Source organism: Crocuta crocuta, unplaced genomic scaffold (genome assembly GCF_008692635.1).
Source record: "Crocuta crocuta isolate KB4526 unplaced genomic scaffold, BGI_CrCroc_1.0 scaffold67, whole genome shotgun sequence".
Lineage (NCBI taxonomy): Eukaryota > Metazoa > Chordata > Mammalia > Carnivora > Hyaenidae > Crocuta > Crocuta crocuta.
In genome coordinates, this window is record NW_027531896.1 from 2,374,109 (window position 1) to 2,393,167 (window position 19,059).

General features: G+C 41.2%; 3 protein-coding genes and 1 non-coding gene across 8 annotated transcripts in view; 2 read left to right on the forward strand and 2 right to left on the reverse strand.

Annotated features, from left to right (window-relative positions):
- The window catches only part of LOC144239442 (two pore channel protein 2-like), a 54,568-nt gene extending 42,847 nt beyond the window's left edge, over positions 1–11,721 (reverse strand). The window contains exons 1-2 of the mRNA XM_077773498.1: positions 11,578–11,721; positions 6,429–6,439 (exon numbers count right to left, since the gene is read on the reverse strand). Coding sequence (XP_077629624.1) covers positions 6,429–6,439; positions 11,578–11,721 — 155 coding nt within the window. The remainder of the gene's footprint in view (positions 1–6,428; positions 6,440–11,577) is intronic.
- On the forward strand, positions 11,691–12,681 carry MTLN (mitoregulin). Of its 4 annotated transcripts, none has more exons than XM_077773484.1 (2): positions 11,691–12,007; positions 12,580–12,681. In XM_077773484.1, exon 1 carries the CDS (start codon positions 11,720–11,722, stop codon positions 11,888–11,890), a length of 171 nt encoding a protein of 56 aa, XP_077629610.1. In that variant the 5' UTR covers positions 11,691–11,719; the 3' UTR covers positions 11,891–12,007; positions 12,580–12,681. The 4 variants fall into 4 exon arrangements, with proteins under 4 accessions (XP_077629610.1, XP_077629609.1, XP_077629607.1 ...); XM_077773483.1 differs by having other exon boundaries at positions 12,583–12,681; XM_077773481.1 differs by having other exon boundaries at positions 11,691–11,991.
- A 3,304-nt stretch (positions 12,682–15,985) lies between these two features.
- LOC144239465 (U6 spliceosomal RNA) lies at positions 15,986–16,089 on the reverse strand. The gene has a single exon (XR_013337439.1). It is a non-coding gene; the product is annotated as a U6 spliceosomal RNA (small nuclear RNA).
- A 1,376-nt stretch (positions 16,090–17,465) lies between these two features.
- Positions 17,466–19,059, forward strand: part of NPHP1 (nephrocystin 1) — a 57,616-nt gene continuing 56,022 nt past the window's right edge. For both annotated transcript variants that reach the window (XM_077773443.1, XM_077773444.1), the window contains exon 1: positions 17,466–17,547. In XM_077773443.1, the coding sequence (XP_077629569.1) occupies positions 17,479–17,547 (69 nt within the window). In that variant the 5' untranslated portion in view covers positions 17,466–17,478. The remainder of the gene's footprint in view (positions 17,548–19,059) is intronic.

Genomic DNA, 19,059 nt, shown 5'->3' on the forward strand with positions numbered 1-19,059 from the left:
CCTCCACCCCATCTCCCACTAGAGGATGATCCTGTTTGGTTTAGGCCAATCTACACAGGGTGTTTTCCTGGCAACAGTTATCGATCTCAGGGAAATATGTGACTCAAATTAGCTAAGCCTGGCTAAAAAGAAGCTATGGCCCCCAAGGTGACACTTCTTTCTCTCTCTTCCCTTCCCTTGTCCTATGAATGTCATATAAAAAACACGCATTTCCCCACAGCCCCTGGCAAGCACCTTACAGCCAGCCTGATGGGGAGAGGGTCACTTGTTAACTTTCCCTCAAGCAGAAGGGCTGTGGCCAGAGCTCCAGCCTAACCTAGCTATTGTAGCCTTGAAAACATGAGAGACTCCAGACATAATGTCTGCAGCCTAAAATGCTGGTTTGTTAAAAATTGACAATTTTATAAATTGAGGGCCAGTACTAGAAGAGAAAAAAACTACAGGGACAGAAATCTAATCAGTCTTTTCCAGGAAGCTGGGATTGGAAGGAAGGGATTTGGCTGCAAAGGGGTCATAAACTTGCAGGGTGTTGGAGATATTCTGTATCTTGAATATGCTGGCTTACATGAGTGTATACATTGGTCACATCTTATTGAATTATAAAAAGGGTAAATTTTACTGTATGTCAAGTGTGCTTCACTAAATTTGACTTACAAAGACAATATGGAGGTGGAGCATTGTGTAAGAATAAGATGTAACAGGATTGACCATGAGCTGTTGAGAATGAGTGATGAGTACACCTACCTGGTTTTGTATATATTTGAAATTTTCCCTATTGAAAATTTAAAAATAAAATATACCTAACAAATACATGCAAGGACTCTTCACAGAAAGCAATAAAGCTTTATTGAAAAAAAATTTAAAGAAGATTGATTTTCAATAAGGGTATCAAGACTGGTAAGTGGGGGGAAGACGGCTCACTTTAACAAATGGGCTGGAACAAGTGAATATCTACATGTAAAAGAATGAAAGTGAGGGGAGGGGGGAGGGGAGGCTCAGATGGTTAAGCATCTGACTCTTAATTTCAGTTCAGGTCATGATCTCAGGGTCGTGGGATTGAGCCCTGCGTTGGGCTCCACGCCAAGCATAGAGCCTACCTGAGATTCTCTGTCTCTCCCTCTGCCCCTCTCCCTTGCTTTCACATGTGCTGTTTCTTTCTCTCTCTCTCTCTCTCTCTCCCTCTCTCTCTCCCTCTCCCTCTCTCTCTCTCCCTAACCCTCTCTCTCTCTCAAATAAAAAATAAAATAAAATAAGAGAATAAAAGTAGACACTTAATTCACTGTATATATAAACATTATCTCAAAATGAATCAAAGACTTAAATTAAAAAGCCGAAACTATAAAACTCTTAGAAGGAAGACATAAGGGCAAATCTTTAGGACCTTGAATTTGGCAAGTGGGTCCTTTAATATGACACCAAAAGCACCAACAACCAAAGAAAAAATAGATAAATAAGGCTTCATCAAAATGAAAAACTTTTGTGCATGAAAGAGCATTATTCAGTGAGTGAAAAGGCACCCCATAGAATGGAAGCAAATACTGTATCTGAAATCATATACAGATGTCCTCTGCTTTTTGAATGTTGTTATCAGGTCACTTAGCTTTTTTTTTTTAACACTTATTAATTTTTTGAGAAACAGAGAGAGACAGAGTGTGAGCTGGGGAGAGGCAGAGGGAGAGGGAGACACAGAATCCGAAGCAGGCTCCAGGCTCCGAGCTGTCAGCACAGAGCCCGATGCGGGGCTGGAGCTTATGAATCTGAGCTGAAGTCACCTGCTTAACTGACTGAGCCACCCAGGTGCCCCCAGGCCATTTAGCTTTTTTGAAAGACCTACATTAGTACTTGTTTTCACTAACTGAAGAGGATTTTCATTTTTATGGAAGAGATGAAAAGCAAAAATAGCATTCAGCTTTGGTTTTGCAATGAGCCGTTGTAGAGGCAGCACAGAGCCCAGCAGTGAGGGTGTCGCTATCAAACTCCTTCCCTGGGAACTACATTCGGCATCTCAGCATCCGACCACCATAGTTATGAACTCTTTCTTTGAACATATGTGCTTTATCTCAATTTACTTTGTGCATCCATTAGCGAGATGTGTCTTAAGGTATCTGAAAAGCCTAAGAGGTTATTTTGGGGCCCAGAAACACTCAAAACTTCTTCCATATAAATTGACTTTTGAACAATATGGGTTTGAACTGTGTGGGCCCATTTATACACAGATTTGGGGGGTGGATAAATACAGCATAGTACTGTAAATGTATTTTCTCTTATAACTTTTCTTAACATTTGTTTGTTTCTAGATCACTTTATTGTAAGCATATAGTATATAATACATATAACATGCAAAATATGTGTTAATCAAATTTTTATGTTGGAAGCTAAGGCTTCCAGTCAACAGTAGGCTCTTACTTATGTTTTCAGGGCCAAAAGTTATACGTGGATTTTTGACTACATGGGGGATTGGCACTCCTCACCTCCATGTTGCTCAGGGGTCTACTATAAATTGATAGTAACTGCTTCTTCACTTTACACCAATTTAGTTTTCATAGGAATGTTCTGCTTTTGGATAGTGGGGAAACCTGTATCTGATAAGGGTCTAGTATTCAAAACATATAGAGGACTCTTACAACTCATCAATTAAAAAAAAAAAAAAACAGGAACCAAATTTTTTCAAATGGGGAAAGGACTTTTTTCCAAAGATCAAGAAATGGCCATAAGCACATGAAAATATTCAATATTATTCATCATTAGGAAAACGCAAAACAAAATCACAATGATATACCACTTCACATTCAGGAGGCTATCCATGACAAAACAAAACAAAAAAAAATAGAACAAAGTTGGAGGACTCACATTTCTTGACTTTTAAACTTACTACAAAGCAACATTAATCAGTGTGGTACTAGCATAAGGATAGAAAGATAGATACAAAGAATAGAGTACAAAGTCTGGGAATAGACTCTTGCATATATGATCAATTCATTTTCAGCAAAGGTCAAGACCATTCAATGAGAGAGGACAGTCTTCTCAACAAGTGGTGCTGGGACCACTGGATATCCACATGCAAAAGAATGACGTTGGATCCTTACCTCATACCATATATAAAATTTAACATGGGGCACCTGGGTAGCTCAGTTGGTTAAGCATCCAACTTTGGCTCAAGTCATGATCTCACAGGTTGCAGGTTCAAGCCCCGTGTCAGGCTCTGTGCTGACAGCTCTGTCTCCCACTCTCTCTGCTCCTCCCTGCTCACACTCTGTCTCTCTTTCTTTCTCTCAAAAATAAATAAACATTACAAAAATTTTTTAAAAAATAAATGAATGAATGAAAATTAACACAAAATGGATCAAAAACCTAAATGTAAGAGACAAAACTATAAAATTTTTAGAGAAGAACACAAGGAAACATCTTTATGACATTAGATTTGCAATAAGATCATGGATATGACACCAAAAGCTCAGGCAACAACAAAAACAGGTAAATTGGACAAAATGTAAAACTTTTGTGCCTCAAAGGATATTAATAAGATTGCAAAAATATAACCCCCAGAATGGGAGAAGATATATGTAAAGTGTATATCTGACAAGGGGTTAATATCCAAAATATAGAAAGGGCTATTAAATTCAACAACAACAACAACCAACCCAATACAAAAATCGGCAAAAAAAAAAAAAAAAAAAAAAAAACTTGAATAGACTTTTCTTCAAAGAAGACGTACAAATGGCCAATAAGCACATGCAAATATGTTCAACATCATTAACAGGGAAATGCACATTAGAACCGCAATGAGATACCACCTCATACCCATTAGGATGGCTATTACAAGGAAGGAAGGAAGGAAGGAAGGAAGGAAGGAAGGAAGGAAGGAAGGAAAAAGAAACAAACAAACAAGCAAATAAACAAACAGTGTTGGGAAGGATGTGGAGAAATTGGAGTAACGGTGCATTGCTAGTGGGAATGTAAAATGGGGCAACCTCTGTGGAAAACACAGTGGGGGTTTCTCAAAAAGCTAAACAGAATTACCATACGATCCAGCAATTCCACTTCTAGGTTTATGCCCAAAAGATCTCAAAGCAGGACTCTAACATATACTTGGATACCAATGTTCACAATAGTAGTATTCATAATAGCCAAAAGGTGGAAACAACTCATCTGTCGAATGAACAAAATGTGGTATTTACATATACTATAGAATATTATATAGCTATAAAAAGGGATTAAATTCTGAACCATGCTACAATACGAATAAACCTTAAAAATATCATGTTACATGAAATAAGCCAGAGACAAAAGGACAAATACTGTATGATTCCACTTATATGAGGTACCTAGAATAAGTAAATTCATAGAGATAGAAAGTATAATCGAGACTACTAGTTGCTGGAGTGAAGGGAGAAGGGAGAGTTATTCAATGGGAACAGAGTTTCTGTTTGGGATGATGGAACAGATCTGGAAATGGGTAGTTGGAATGGCTACACAACATTGTGAATGTACTCACTGCCACTTAAAAATGGTCAAAATGGTAAATTTAATGTTATATACATTTTACCACAATAAAAATTTCAGAAATATTACCTATATTAGTTTCAGTCTTTGTGCTGTAAAATCTATGGGTCTTGAAAAATGCATAATGTCTTGTATCCATCATTACTTATCATATCACATGGAATAATTTTATCACCCTAAAAAATCCACTATGCTTTATCGCCCTAAAAAATACACTATGTGTCACCTACTCAACACTTCTCCCTCCCCACAAACCCATGGTAACCACTGATCTCTTACCATCTCTATAGTTTTGCCTTTCCCAGAATGCTATGTAGCTGGAATCAGGCAGTATGCAGCCTTTCAGAGAAGCATCTTGCACTTAGCAGTAAGCACTTAAGGTCAATCCATGTCTTTTCATGGCTTGACAGCTCATTTCTTTTTATTGCTAAATAATATTCCATTGTATGGATGGAGCATAGCTCGCATATCCTTTGACTTATTAAAGGACACATCAGTTGTTTCGAAGTTTTGGCAGCAATTAACAAGGCTGCTATAAACATTCATGTGCAGACTTTATGTGGACATCGTTTTAAATCAGTTGGGTCTATCTGTCATTTTTTACTTTTAAGTTAACATATAAATTTTACTTTAAAAAGTTTGTAATTCTATAAGTTCGAACACACATACAGATTTGAGTAACCACCACTACAACTGGGATACAGAAGGTTCCATGACCCTAAAAAACTCCCTTGTGTTACCTCTTTGTGTAGTCAAAAGTCAAGCCTTTCTCCTTCCAGAACCCTCAGCAACCACTGATATGTTCTCCAGTCTATAGTTTTGCCTTTTCCAGGATGTCATACACATAAAATCATATAGCTTTGAGTCTGGTTTCTTTCACATCACCCAATGCTTTAGCGATTCATCCCTGTTGCTGCGTGCATCTAGTAATTCCTTTATACTGCCAGGTGTTGTTGGGTTGTATGGATGCACCATAGTTTATTCATCCATTTGCCCATGAGAGGACATGTGGATCTTTTCCAATTTTTGGCTATTATGAATTAAAGGTGCTAAAACATTAATGTACAGATTTTGGGTAAATATAAATTTTCATTTCTCTAAGGCAAATACCTAGGAATGGAATTGCTGGTCACCTGGTCAGTGCCTGTTAACCTTTACAAAAGATTGATAAACTGTTCTCAGAGTCACTGTACCATCTTGCATTCCCACTGGCAATGATGTGTAAGAGTTTCCATTTCTCAGAAGCCCTGCCAATATGCTTGGTATTGTCATTTGAAAAATGTCTGAGCTGTTCTTAGCAGTGTATCTCATCGTGGTTTCTTTTGCATGTTCCTAATGACATCGCACATTATTTCATGCACCTGTCTCTTATATAGCCCCTCTGGGAAAGTGTCTGTTAAATTCCTTCCCAATTTTTTATGTCTGTTCATTGTCTAGTGTTGAGTTTTGAGAGTTCTTTCTGTATTCTGCATATGGTTTTCATTGGATATGTGATTTTTAAATATTTTCCCCAGTCTTTGGCTTGTCTGTTTTTTGTCTCAGTGATATCTTTGGCAGAGCAAAGTTGTGTCATTTTGAGCGAGTTCAATTAATAGTTGTGCTTTTGGTATCTTTGCCTAATTTAAATTCATGAAGATTCTCTGTTATGTTTTCTTCTAAAAGTCTGTAACTTTATGGTTTATATTTAGACTTATGATACATTTTGAATTAATTTTATATACAGTATGAGTTGAGGTTCAAGGTTCATATTCTACTTATGGATGTCCAATTATCCAGCATCATGTGTTGAAGACTTTCCTATACCTATTGAACTGCTTCCCATCCTGGTCAAAAATCAATTCACTATATTTTTGTGGGTCTATTTCTGGAATTTATTCTGTTCTATGTTAGTATCCTGTAAAAGCTGAAGCAAAGAAAGATCTTACGCCAACTGTACCTGTGAGCAAAAGGTTAACGAAAATCCTGTGTATAGGCAAAATGGACCTTGGGTTAACTTTCTAGAAACCTCACAGAGCTGAAGTGTCTACACTCTTTGTGATAAAAATGAGCCTGGATTGGTAAAGTGCTTCTGGATTACAAGGACCATGAATGGTGTGTAAGCGCCCGGCAGGAAGCCATGGCTCTGGGCTTCCCTGAGTGTCATGACTTGTGGCTGAGACTTGTGGCCCTGGAGGTGTGACTGCAGAACCATGGGCAGGATATTTGTTCCTGGTCAGGACATGAGCTTGGTTCTCACACCCACCTTTGTGATCTCATTCTCTCACATTTAATCTTCCACTTGGACTGTTCTGTGCACAGCTGTGAGACTACTGCTAAAGAGAACACCTGACTGCCAGGTCTGGACCTCCATCCTTAGAGAACCCAGCTCCACGCGGGGGCTATTCCAGGTCCTGAATAGGACTGCTCAGATAAACCTGAGACCAGGTGCTGGTGGGCAAGACAGTAACCAACTAATCCTGCCTTGTACCAGTTCATGGAATACATCTGCTTCACTGTTAAAATACCTAGTGGTCGAGAATATAGATTTGTTTGAGATTCTGCATGCAATTAGAAAAATATTAATCTGCAAACAGAACCATGCAACTCCCCTGCCCACAAAAATGGCAGCCTCCTTCACTCTGAATAAATCCAAAGCCCTTGACATGCGTGGCCTGCAAGCCCTATCCACTTTTCCTACCTCTCTTGCACTCCTGCCCCTCCCGTTTCCGCTGAGTTCACTCTTTGCACAACATTCACAAGTGCATCCTCCCGGTCAAGAGAAGGCCTCTCCCTATCATTCCTACTTGTGTGTCTCGCTTCAGGTCCTAACTGCAAAGTCCATAGGAAGCCTTTCTTGACGACTCCCATCCTCCCAAACACAGTTAAGTTCTGCTGTGTTCCCGCAAGCATGGTGCACAGTACTTTTTCATCTAAGCACTCATCAGGATTTGTAAGGCTATATTTCTTTGTGTGAGGATTTGATTGTTGTCATTCTTTCTCCTAGAGGGTAGATCCTTGAGATAGGCTCAGCATGGAATAGGTAGCAATAAATCTCTGGCACGTAGTATGCACTCAGCAAATACTTGTTGGAATAATGAGTGAATTATAGATGATCATTTGCCTCACAATGATGAGGAGACAGGCTGGTGTCTTATCTACAGAGAACACAGAAGGATTTTCCTGTTCTTTCTTAAAGGATTATGGGAGACCATTCTACTGTGCATGTCTCCAGAATTAGAAACTACAGAGGCAGACTTGGAGAAGTGCATTATAGCTCCTGCCAAAGACAAGGACCAAGGCTCCACTTTCCCCATCCTATCGCTTTCATGCTTGCCTACGCACCAGGGAGGAAATGCTTCACACTTGGAAATTACACAATCAGGTCATTTACTTTGCTTGCCTACCTCCCTAAGTCCCAGGCTCTTAGAACGTGTACTGGTGGAGGAAAGTAAGTGAATTCAGTTCAACCCTCAATCACACAAGAATTTTTCTTCCCATTTCCAAAAACTCAGGGGAAGAGAATGGGAATCGAAGGATCTGGCAGTTAAAACTGACACGTGGGGTTGGGGCACCTGGGTGGCTCAATTGGTGAAGCGTCGGACTTCAGCTCAGGTCATGGTCTCGCGGTTCGTGAGTTTGAGCCCCACATTGGGCTCTGCACTGACAGCTCAGAGCCTGAGCCTTCTTTGGATTCTGTGTCTCCCTCTCTCTCTGCTCCTCCCCAACTCGTGCTCTGACTTGCTGTCTCAGAAATAAATAATTTAAATTTTTTTTTTCAAGTTTAAACTGACACACAGGGCTCTGCGCCTGTGGTTCAGGGGAACAGGCCCAGCCTGGGTTCTTCTGGGCCAGAACTCAAGGACCTGTTGAGATAAATGCTCCATGTTATTCATGGCAAAGCTTCACCCTTTATGGAAGCTTTAGGGTATAAAATGACTGCTTTGTTGCTTATGGTCCTGGAGCTGCAGAGGAAATCAATTCCATTTATACACCTTAAATAAATTTATAAGCAATAGAGGTCTAATACTGTAAATGACAAAATCTTTTCCCTTGGCAACCACTTCAAACAGCAAACTCAACAATGGCAGTTAATGTGTCATTCAAAAGACACTCATGTAGGGGTACCTGGGTGGCTCAGTCCATCAAACGTCTGACTCCTGATTTCAGCTCAGGTCATGATCTCACATTCGTGAGATGGAGCCCAGCATCGGGCTCTGTGCTGACAGTGCAGAGGCTGCCTCAGATTCTCTCCCACTCCCCCACTAGTGCCCTCTCTCAAAATAAGTAAATAAACTTTGAAAAAAAAAAAAGACACTCATGTAATCAATTAACTCATTACACTTGACTATTCAGCCTGTGAATCCAAATGTAATCATCACCTCAAAGCTGGGTGACCATAATCAAGTCTACTAAAATGCCCCATTGAAATAATGCAGTCTGGGGGGGAAATATAGTTTCAAGCCAGGGACACACTGACTCTGTAAGAGGGATTTAAAGTCTTACACTCCTGCCTTCTTGCCAGCAGTTCTATTTTCCCTCTGGCCAGAGTTTCCTCCTACAAAAATAAGGGCATTTCTATGGTCTCTCCCAGCTCCATCCACCTAAGGTTTACTGCTGTAGTGTACATGTGCACATGATCTGGTTTATTTTTAGCCCAAAGGCCACTTAGGGATGCGTTAAGAATTCCAAGTGAGGTTCAAATTTGCGATAATACCAGTGGCCTGAGTACACAGCGTCAGGCTGCCAAAACTCGATTTAAAAACATCTTAGAGCTACTGAATCATAGCAAACTATTTTACAATGAGAAAACTGTGATCCAGAGAAATTAATTTCATTTCTTCTGATCGTCCTACTCATCTTTCAAGATTCAGTTCAGCCACACACCCGTAAGACTTCCCTGACCACTTCCTGCTGTCATCAACCCCAAATATTTACTGACTGTTCGGTGCCAGCCCCTACTGCGGGCACCACCAGTATACAATTGAGACAAAAAATCCCTCCCCTTGAATAGCTTACATTGTAGCAGGAGACAGGCAATAAATAGCAAGTATAATAAATACAAATGGACACTGTACATCCTACAGTAGGTGGAAGGCTATAAATACTGTGGAGGAGTAGAATAGAGTGTGGAAAAGGAGATCAGGAGGGCCAGAGAGTGGGGGTTGGTTTGGTTTGTGATTTTTAAATAGTCACACAGGCCTTGTTGAGGTGGCAGTTGACAAGAACCTAAAAGGGGAGAGGAAGTTAGTTATGCAGGCACCTGGGAGAAGAGTGTAGAAGAGTGTGCCAGGCAGGGGGAGCGCCCGTGCAAATATTCTCAGGAAGGAGCATGCCTGGTGAGCACACGGGTAATGGGGAAGGAATGCAGAGGAAGTGATCACGCACAGAGCTCTGTGGACCACTGCTGGGGCTTCGTCCACTGCACGGTTTGAGCGGAAGAGTGAGATGATCCGACTTCTGATCTCCAAGGTTCGCTCTGGCTGTTTCACTGAGAATAGAATGTGGTGGAAAGAGATAGAAGCACAGAAACCTGATGGGGGCTATTGCAGTAACTTAGGTAGGAGATGATGGCAGCTTGGATCAAACGGTAGCAGTGGAGGGAGAAGTGATTTAATTCTGCCTGTATTTTGAGAATACAACCAACAGAATTAGCTGATAGACTGGAGGGACTATAAAGAGAAAGAGTGGGGCACCTGGGTGGCTTAGTTGGTTAAGCGTCCGACTTTCACTTAGGTCATGATCTCGCGGTTCGTGGGTTCGAGCCCCGCGTCGGGCTCTGTGCTGACTGCCAGCTCAGAGCCTGGAGCCTGTTTCAGTCTGTGACTCCCTCTCTCTCTGACCCTCCCCTGCTCACGCTGTCTCTCTCTCTCTCTCTTAGAAATAAATTAAAAAGAGAGAGAGAGAGAAAGAGTGTTTCTGAGGGTTTCCTTCTTTTTTTAAGTCTTTTTTTTCCCCATCTCTTTCACCCTGCACTAAGCTGAGGGCAGACATGCTGTAGTCATTTCCACATTCCCAATGACGATGGCACCAGTCAATAAATATTTGCCAATACATATGTGACTGGCATGACCGAAGAAGTGAACTTTGAACTTCTTTAAACATTTAATGAATTTAGGGATGCCTGGGTGGCTCTCTCAGTTAAGCATCTGACTTTGGCTCAGGTCATGATCTCCCGGTTCGTGGGGTTGAGCCCCGTGTCCAGCTCTGTGCTGACAGCTCAGAGCCTGGAGCCTGCTTTGGATTCTGTGTGTGTCTCTCTCTCTCTCTGTCCCTCCCTGGCTTGTATTCTCTCTCTCTCAAAAATAAATAAACATTTTAAAAACTGTAATGAATTTAAATTAAATTTAAAAATGATACTCATTGTAGAAATTTTTGTGTCTTTGGAACAACCTGGGTATATATACCTAATTTTTCAACTAACTTTTATGAAGTCTGGATACTGATCAAGTATTTCCACTGAAAATTTAGTGTTCAAATTGAGATGTGCTGTTACTTATAACACCTACACCAAATTTCAAAGACTTAGTACAAAAAAAACCTCATTAATAATTTTATGGTGATTACATGTTGAAATAACATCCTGTATATATTAGGCTAAACAAATTATATTATTAAAATAATTTTCATGTGTTTCATTTTTTTATTAAAATTTTTTTTGTAATGTTTTATTTATTTTTGAGAGAGTGGGAGAGACAGAGTGAGCAGGAGAGGGTCAGAGAAAGGGAGACACAGAATCTGAAGGCAGGCTCCAGGCTCTGAGCTGTCAGCACAGAGCCCGACGCGGGGCTCGAACCCACGAACCGTGAGATCATGACCTGAGCCAAAGTTGGACACTTAACCGACTGAGCCACCCAGGTCCCCCTCTTTCATTTTTTTTTTTTTTTAATGCGTTACCAGTCAATTGAGAGTTACACATACGGCTCGAATTCCACCGCTCAGAAAAACTGCAAGGAGGTGTTAAGCTTACAATACGTTTGAAAGGACACACCATCAAAGTTAGCTCAGAAGGCAAGACAATGGCTGACTAATGCCAAACAAGAACTACTGTAGAGGTTCCCAGGAGGGAAGGAGGGGACACCCACAGGCCGGCCAAACTAGAGAAGGCGAGCAGCGAGTTTTGAGCGAAGGCGCCGCAAGGGGGCGCTGCGCACGCCCGGCCCTCCGCTCCGCCCGGAAACGCGGGTGCCAATTGACCCCGCCGCCGCGCCGTAGGTCAGGCTGCACGCCGCCGGCTGCCATGGCGAATGTGTCCGAGCGGACGTTTCAGGTGTCTGTGCTGGTGGCCTTCGCGTCTGGCGTGCTCGTGGGCTGGCAGGCGAACCGGCTGCGGAGGCGCTACCTGGACTGGAGGAAGCGGAGGCTGCAGGACAAGCTGGCGGTGACTCAGAAGAAGCTGGACCTGGCCTGACCCCCGCGCGCCCACCTCGCCTTGCACTTGCAGGGGCTCCGACCCGTGACCCACGGTCTCCTGACACTCGCCTGCAGCGCCTTGCCCTTTTTGGAGAGTCGGTGAGCAGTTCTTACGGTGCGGAGACGTCGGGCGCGGGCTGGTATCTTGGGGCAGGAGCGCCTGTGGGTACTTCATAGGAGGGGACTCTATCCTGCAGACACTAGAAAAGAGGAGGTTTTGTTTTCCCCCCAAACTTGCACTGTGATGTCGTATTTCTGTTCACTGCGTGCCTTGAGTGAGCATGTCATACCACGTGCAATATTGTTGCACCTTGCCATTAAACGTCTGCAAAGTAAAATACTGGAAAGAAGGAAAAGAAAAAAGAAACGGACTGTGGAGGTATTCCAGCCACCTCCTTTCCCCCATATCATTATTTTCGATAATATCCTTGACAGACCATGGTACATCTTTGCACTCCTGTTTTGTAATCTCCAATCTGAATTCTGTGGTTATTAGCAGCCTAGTAAAGTGGAAAGAGCAGTGGCCTGGAAGTTAGGAGCCTTGCGTCTCGTGGTAGCTTTTTCATCAGAGCAACGCAAATTTTCATCTGTAACATCAGTTCTTACAGTTCATAGTTTAACTCCACAAGAGAATAATTTGAAGTTAACAATTATATATTTCTAATTGTGTTTCTCTTCTGTTTCCAGCAGTTTGTCGAAGATGGATACAGAACACTGGACAGATCTAATTTCTCCTTGCACTTTATGAAGTCAATTTTATTTTCAAAATAAAAAAAATATTTAAACCTCTTCGAATCTTTTATCAAAAGGAAAAGGAGTATCTTGCCTGGCAGGCAGTTCACTGCATCAAAAGATCGGGATTCTCAAAACTCATCTATTAGTGTTTTTGAGCAGATATCTTCTCTCTTAAGGAGTATATGGTAGTTCCTAGATACAACTGCAAAGGAGAGTTGGCGTAGGGACCATTAGGAGTCCTTTTGCCCAACTGTTAATGGACCTGTGCGGTAAAGCAAGGGACTGTGTAAAAATAACTGAGTTAAGGGTGGAGTATGTAAGACTTTTGCACCTATGAGAGTGACAACATACTCCAACTTTTATTGGCAAATACTTCATATTTATGTCATTATGTTATATATTAAAGGAAACCCCCTCTTGACTAGAGCTTAGTGATAAATTCTAGCTGTTACCTAAAAATCAAGAGTGACTAAGTCCTTGTCTATTTTTAATTCACAAGAGGTGTTTTCTATAACAATGTCCTTGCGAATTAATTTTGTGTCTCAGCACATTTAACAGCAGCTCCATATTAACATAAGAACATTCAAAAAAGTTGTTTCCACACAAAGCTTTTATTTTTTTTTTCCCATTATACTGGAGCCATTATGCTTTATTACTTCCAACTCTTGTTTTCATTCTGTGAACGCAAGGACTAAAATGTTGGTTCTTAGAGCTCATCCCATCTGGGCTGCAGTTTGCTTCTCAACTATATGAGAAGACAGAGGCCTATAAGCTGGAATTCCCTCATTGTTCTTTCTCTCAATAGCTCTGCCGAAGGGCAGTGGTTTTTCAAAAGGGCTGCACAGTATAATCATCTAGAGAGCCTTGAAAATATCAGTATGCCACAGATTTCAATTTAGGTACTTTGGGGTGTGCCTGGGCTTTAGGATTTTTAAAGCTCTCCAGGTGATTGTGAAGCTTGGCAGAAGTTCAAAACTACTGGTTTCGAGGCTTCAACTCATCAGCTTTTCCTTTCTCAGAAGAGAAGACCCATCCCTTCCAAGGTTGACTCCTCTTTGGCCTCAGTTGAATTCTGCATCTCTCCGCCCCCTTCCTTGTTCTCTCTTAACACAGTTTATTTTTAGCACCTGCAGTCTCTCTGCTTTCCAAAGTCTTGTTACAAACATGCACAGATCTTGACATTAAAAAAAAAAAAATCTTTAGTTGGCCATCATTTGCTAATTAGAAAAAGTGGTCCACTATTACTTTCTTCCTAAATGCTTTGTTCATTAACCTGCTGGAGCCTGCCCTCTGCACACTCCAGGGCCATTGTTATCCAATGGCCATTTCTTAACTCTTATTTTTCACCTCCAGAATATTTGATAATGCCAGTTTCTCCCTGGAAATTATTCTTCCCACACTTCCCTAATAATATAAACTTACCCACATTTCCGAACTTTTACTACTGCTTCCCTTTCCAAGTTCCTGAAACTTCAAGGATAGTCCTCTGCTCTTTCCTTTCCCATTGATTACCAAGCCCCTCTCCAGGCTTCATTATCACATCCAAGCAGAACCCTCTCTAAGATATTTCTATCCAACCTGATCCTTTTATTTCCAGCTTCACACTTTCAAGTGTCTCACAGGTGTTTTTATTAGAGAACTCAAGTCCAATTTTAGTATATGTGCTGCCGAAGCGAGCACTAGAGAACTCAAGTCCAATGTGTACAGTTCACCTGGCAGGAAATTCTGCATGCCAGGTGACACTTCTATGACAATCTTCGGTAGTTGGTACAGCTTCATGATTCTAGTCCACCACCCTAGCTCATAAGCTCTTTGAGGCCAGTGCCTTAAACATCTTGTACCATAGGCCCAACCAGTGCTTTGCACCAACGTGCTCATAAATACTTGACACTTTTATTTGAGGTGGATTGTTTTAAGAGCCTGAAATAGCCAACTTTCTCTGTCCTCTTTGCTGTAATCTTTCTTTAGTAGGTTCCTAACTACTTAGTTCTGCTAATTGTACATAATGAGCCTCTCAAAAGTCATTAAATTCCTTTTCAGTGTCTCCTGTAAGGTAGCAATACAAACAATATTCATTTTAACACAGTAGGAATAAAATCATAATGAGTTTTATAAAATAGCTTGTTCTCAGGAGAAACAGTCATCATACTTTGCTTTGGTTTTGGCAACCTCACTACTTTGTTTTAGGTTACTCTGATTTTCATAATGGCATCAAGGGATAACAAGAGAAAAGCAAAGATGACTGTTAATGTGACTATGCTGAGCATCACAAATCAAAAGAAATGTAAATTAATGAAAAAGAAGGCAGCTGAGTACTCTCATCTCTTATAGCACACTAAATACTATTGAAATAGTATTTCTCAACCTTGAAATGTACACATGAAACACTGAGGTATTGTTAAAATAGAGGTTCTGATTCTGTAGGTCTGTGGTGTGGCCTGAGGATATGCATCTTTTTCTTTTTTGAGGATATGCATTTCTTTTTTTTTAATTTTTTAAAATGTTTTTTATTTCTGAGAGAGAGACAGCGTGAGCAGGGGAGGGTCAGAGAGAGAGGGAGATAACAGACTCTGAAACAGGCTCCAGGCTCTCAGCTGCCTGTCAGCACGGAGCCTGAACCCACGAACCACGAGATCATGACCTGAGCCGAGGTCAGCCACTTAACTGACTGAGCCACCCAGGCGCCCTGAGAATATCCATTTCTAACAAGCTCCTAGATGATGGTGATGATGCCGACCCAGAACTCAAAGGAATAAATGGTTATAACTCTGAATATGGTAAAAAATGTGTAAAGTTAAAGTCATTTTTCCACTTGAGATGAACAAGAGTAATAGGCTTTTTTGCATCCTTCCTCATTGCTCACATATACATACACATAGGGGGTTTATTTGTTTATTTTTACAAACACAGAATTATACCATATTCATGACTGTAACTTTTCCATTTAAAATAAGGAAATCCTCATAGATCAGATATACAATATATTTTCTAATTTATACATACATATTTAAGGCTTTCATAAATGATAGATTTTGCTTACTTCTTACAATAGCACTCCTTTCTCATTTGTTGTTACAAACCTGTTTTTGTTTTTGCTTTAATATAGAACGCTTCAGGGGGTGCCTGAGTAGCTCAGTCCGTTAAGCGTCCAACTTCAGCTTGGGTTATGATCTCGCAGTTCATGGGTTTGGGCCCCACGTCCATCTCTGTGCTGACAGCTCAGATCCTTGAGCCTGCTTTGGATTCTATGTCTCCCTCTCTCTGCCCCTCCCCTGCCTGTGCTCAGCCTCTCTCTCTCTCTCTCTCTCTCTCTGTCTCTCTCTCTCTCAAAAGTAAACAAACATTTTAAAAAAATTCTTTAAATATAGAACGCTTCAGGAATTTGCATGTCATCCTTGCATAGGGGCCACACTAATCTCTTTATGGTTCTAGTTTTAGTATACGAGTTGCCCAAGCCAGCACTGTAACAAATCTTTTTAATGAAGATGTTGGGAAAACAACTTTGGGAAAACAGGCAGTATCTACTAAACCTGAGCATGAAACATACCCTGTGGTCCAGCACTGTATACATGTTTGTACTACGTATATAGGTATGTAGTAGTGCTATTTATAATACCCCTAAACTGGAAACTACCCACATGTCCAGCAACAGTGGAATGAATGAGAATATTAAGAGCATATCACACAATAAAATACCAGAGAGCAAAAGAACTGAACAAATTACAACTACACACGATGATTACAGATGCATCCCACAAATACATGGTGAGTGAAAAAAGCCCACCAAGATGCCAATACACACTGCATGATTAAACTGTACAGTTCAAAAGAGGCAAAACAAGTTTTTGTTACAAGTTAGTATAGTGTTTACTTTTGACACCAGCAGTGGAGGTGGGTAGGGATTAGGAAGGGAAGCCTACATAGGGTGCTGGTAATGTTCTTTATCCTTATATGGGTGATGTTACGTGAAGGCGAGTTCAATGTGAAAATTCAGTGTGATGGACACTTTGTCATTTTTCTCTATGTATATTTGAAGAAAAAAGTACACAAATAAGCAGCATAGTAGCTGGACCTGTGGAATCAACTTGTTCGTTGTACTGAAGAGCATTTATCCTTTGCAAAGTGAGCTCATAGCATCATCATTCTTACTCGGGGTAGTTAGTGCAAAGTTTGGGAACTGGACTCAAAGGATTCAGCACCATCTGGGGAAAAGTTATTACAATCTCCTTGAGTGGACATGTGAAATGGAGATCATTATTTGCTCACATACCTGCTGCAGGACAGACAAAAATCACCATCCTCACAGAACTCAAGACGGACAACGTGATAACGTGCAAAACTAGAGTGAAATAAAACAGCGATACCCCAACTGGCAAAGAATTAAAAACCGTCCTTTGAAGTCAGAGTATGCGACAAAATCATGTAGACCACATAGGAAAGCTATCCTTGCAGTTAATTTAAGTGTTTAAGACGCTTAAATTATACCTTAAGATTTAGTTCAGCAAAACTGGTACAGAGAACAAATGCCGTAACACCTACAACCTCAACAGCATTGGCGCGGTAACACTGAGGTATTGTGGGACATGTAGTTTCCGACGCCGTGGAACATTCTCCGCCACCTCCACCCCAGTCCTGTGGAACTGGCCAGCACAAGAGGACTAGCTGGGCAGTGGGCCTAACCTGAGAGCCCAGGACCTGCGGCGTGGAGGGACGGCTACCTCCACATTCTTCCTCCACCCGCCGGCCGGGTTCCAGGGCTGCGAAGCGGGCGCGCCGTGATTGCGTCACCGCCCCGCTAGCCGCCGTGGTTTCCCTGGCGACCGGAGTGCGCCCGGAGCAGAGGCGACGGAGATGCTGGCTAGGCGGCCGCGTAATCCTCTGCAGGCCCTGCAGCGCCGCACTCAGGAACTGAAGCTACAGGTATCGTCTGGCTGTCCGGCCGCGGGCCTGGGCTCTAGCGGCGGGCGAGATCTGGGGTGCACCCCAATCCTAGGAGCCTACCCCAATCCACTTACCTTCCCGAGTTGTAGCGTTCCTTCCCCCACCCCTGCATCCTGAAGCTAAACCCCGATTCTAACCCCTCTTGCTCCTAGTCCAACTCCCGGAAGTTGAAACTCCCGAAAATCTTGACCATCGACTTAGCACCTTACCCCTCCCCCTAACATCTCGATCTCCAACCTAATAACTCCCTTCACCAATGTCCCTTCCAAATCTAGACCTACCAATAACCATTTCCAACTATCTCTGCGCCCATCGCTTTCCTCCACTCTCTATGCCTCCTTATCTTTGAGCCTTTTTCCAGTGGAAGCTGTGTTTGCTTGACATGAACTCAAAACGAAAAAGATGTTAAAGAATAGTCCTAATATGTAAGGAAAATATTAGGATCCGACTCGGACTCATGTCCGAGTGAAGGGCATGAACTGAAGAAGAAATACAAGGAACCCATAAACGTGAGAAAAGTTCACTTAAAAAATAATCAAGTAACTGCAAAGTAAATAAAATATCACAAACATTTTTAAAAAATCACAATAGTCAGTACTGAGGAGGGTGTGATGAAACAGGCACTGATATGCAAGGCTCTAGAGTATAAAGTACAGCATGTCTGGAAAGCAGTATGACAAGATGTAGCAAACATTCATGCTCCTAGGTGAAGTAATTACATTTCCAGGGATTTGCCATACATAATAATAAAAAGATTGGGACACAGATTGATGTATAAAAGTATTTATCACAGTGTTACTTAGCTTGGATATCACTTAAATGATCAGTAAGAGGGGAATGGATAAATAACTTACGATGGGATGTAATTCATATGATTAAAATTTTGTTATTTTAGTGTGTTAGGGGGAATATTTGTGATAAAATGTCAAGTTAGAAAAAAAGATCAAATATATAATTGAATATACAGTGTTTCAATAACATTATTTTATGTATAATATACACAGAAAAAAGATTAAAGGAAGGGCATGTGGATGACTCAGTCAGTTAAGAGTCCTACTCTTGATTTCGGCTCAGGCCCTGATCTCATGGTTTGTGATTTCAAGCCTCACGTAGGGCTCTGAGCTGACAACACAGAGCCTGCTTGAGATTCTCTCTCCCTCTCTTTCTGCCCCTCCCCTGCTTGCACTTTCTCTCTCTCTCTCTCTCTCTCTCAAAACAAATAATAAACTTTAACAAAAGAAAAAAGGTTGAAGGAAACATCCCAGGATGGTAACTGTGTGTGCTAGAATGCCGATGATTTTTGTTTCTCTTCATACTTTTTGATATTTTCATAATTTTGAACACCAAATGTATATCATTTTTATAAAAAATAAAAAAGTAAGTAGTAATTAGTGGTATGTTTATTTTCCAAAAATTCTTATTTCGCTTTGATAATTTTGCTCTTTTTCATTTGATCTATTACTAAATAAAATTATTTTCCAATCTTTGACA

Excerpts from the sequence above, each read along its gene's own strand:
- MTLN (XM_077773484.1), top strand. The coding sequence starts at position 11,720 with ATGGCGAATGTGTCCGAGCGGACGTTTCAGGTGTCTGTGCTGGTGGCC.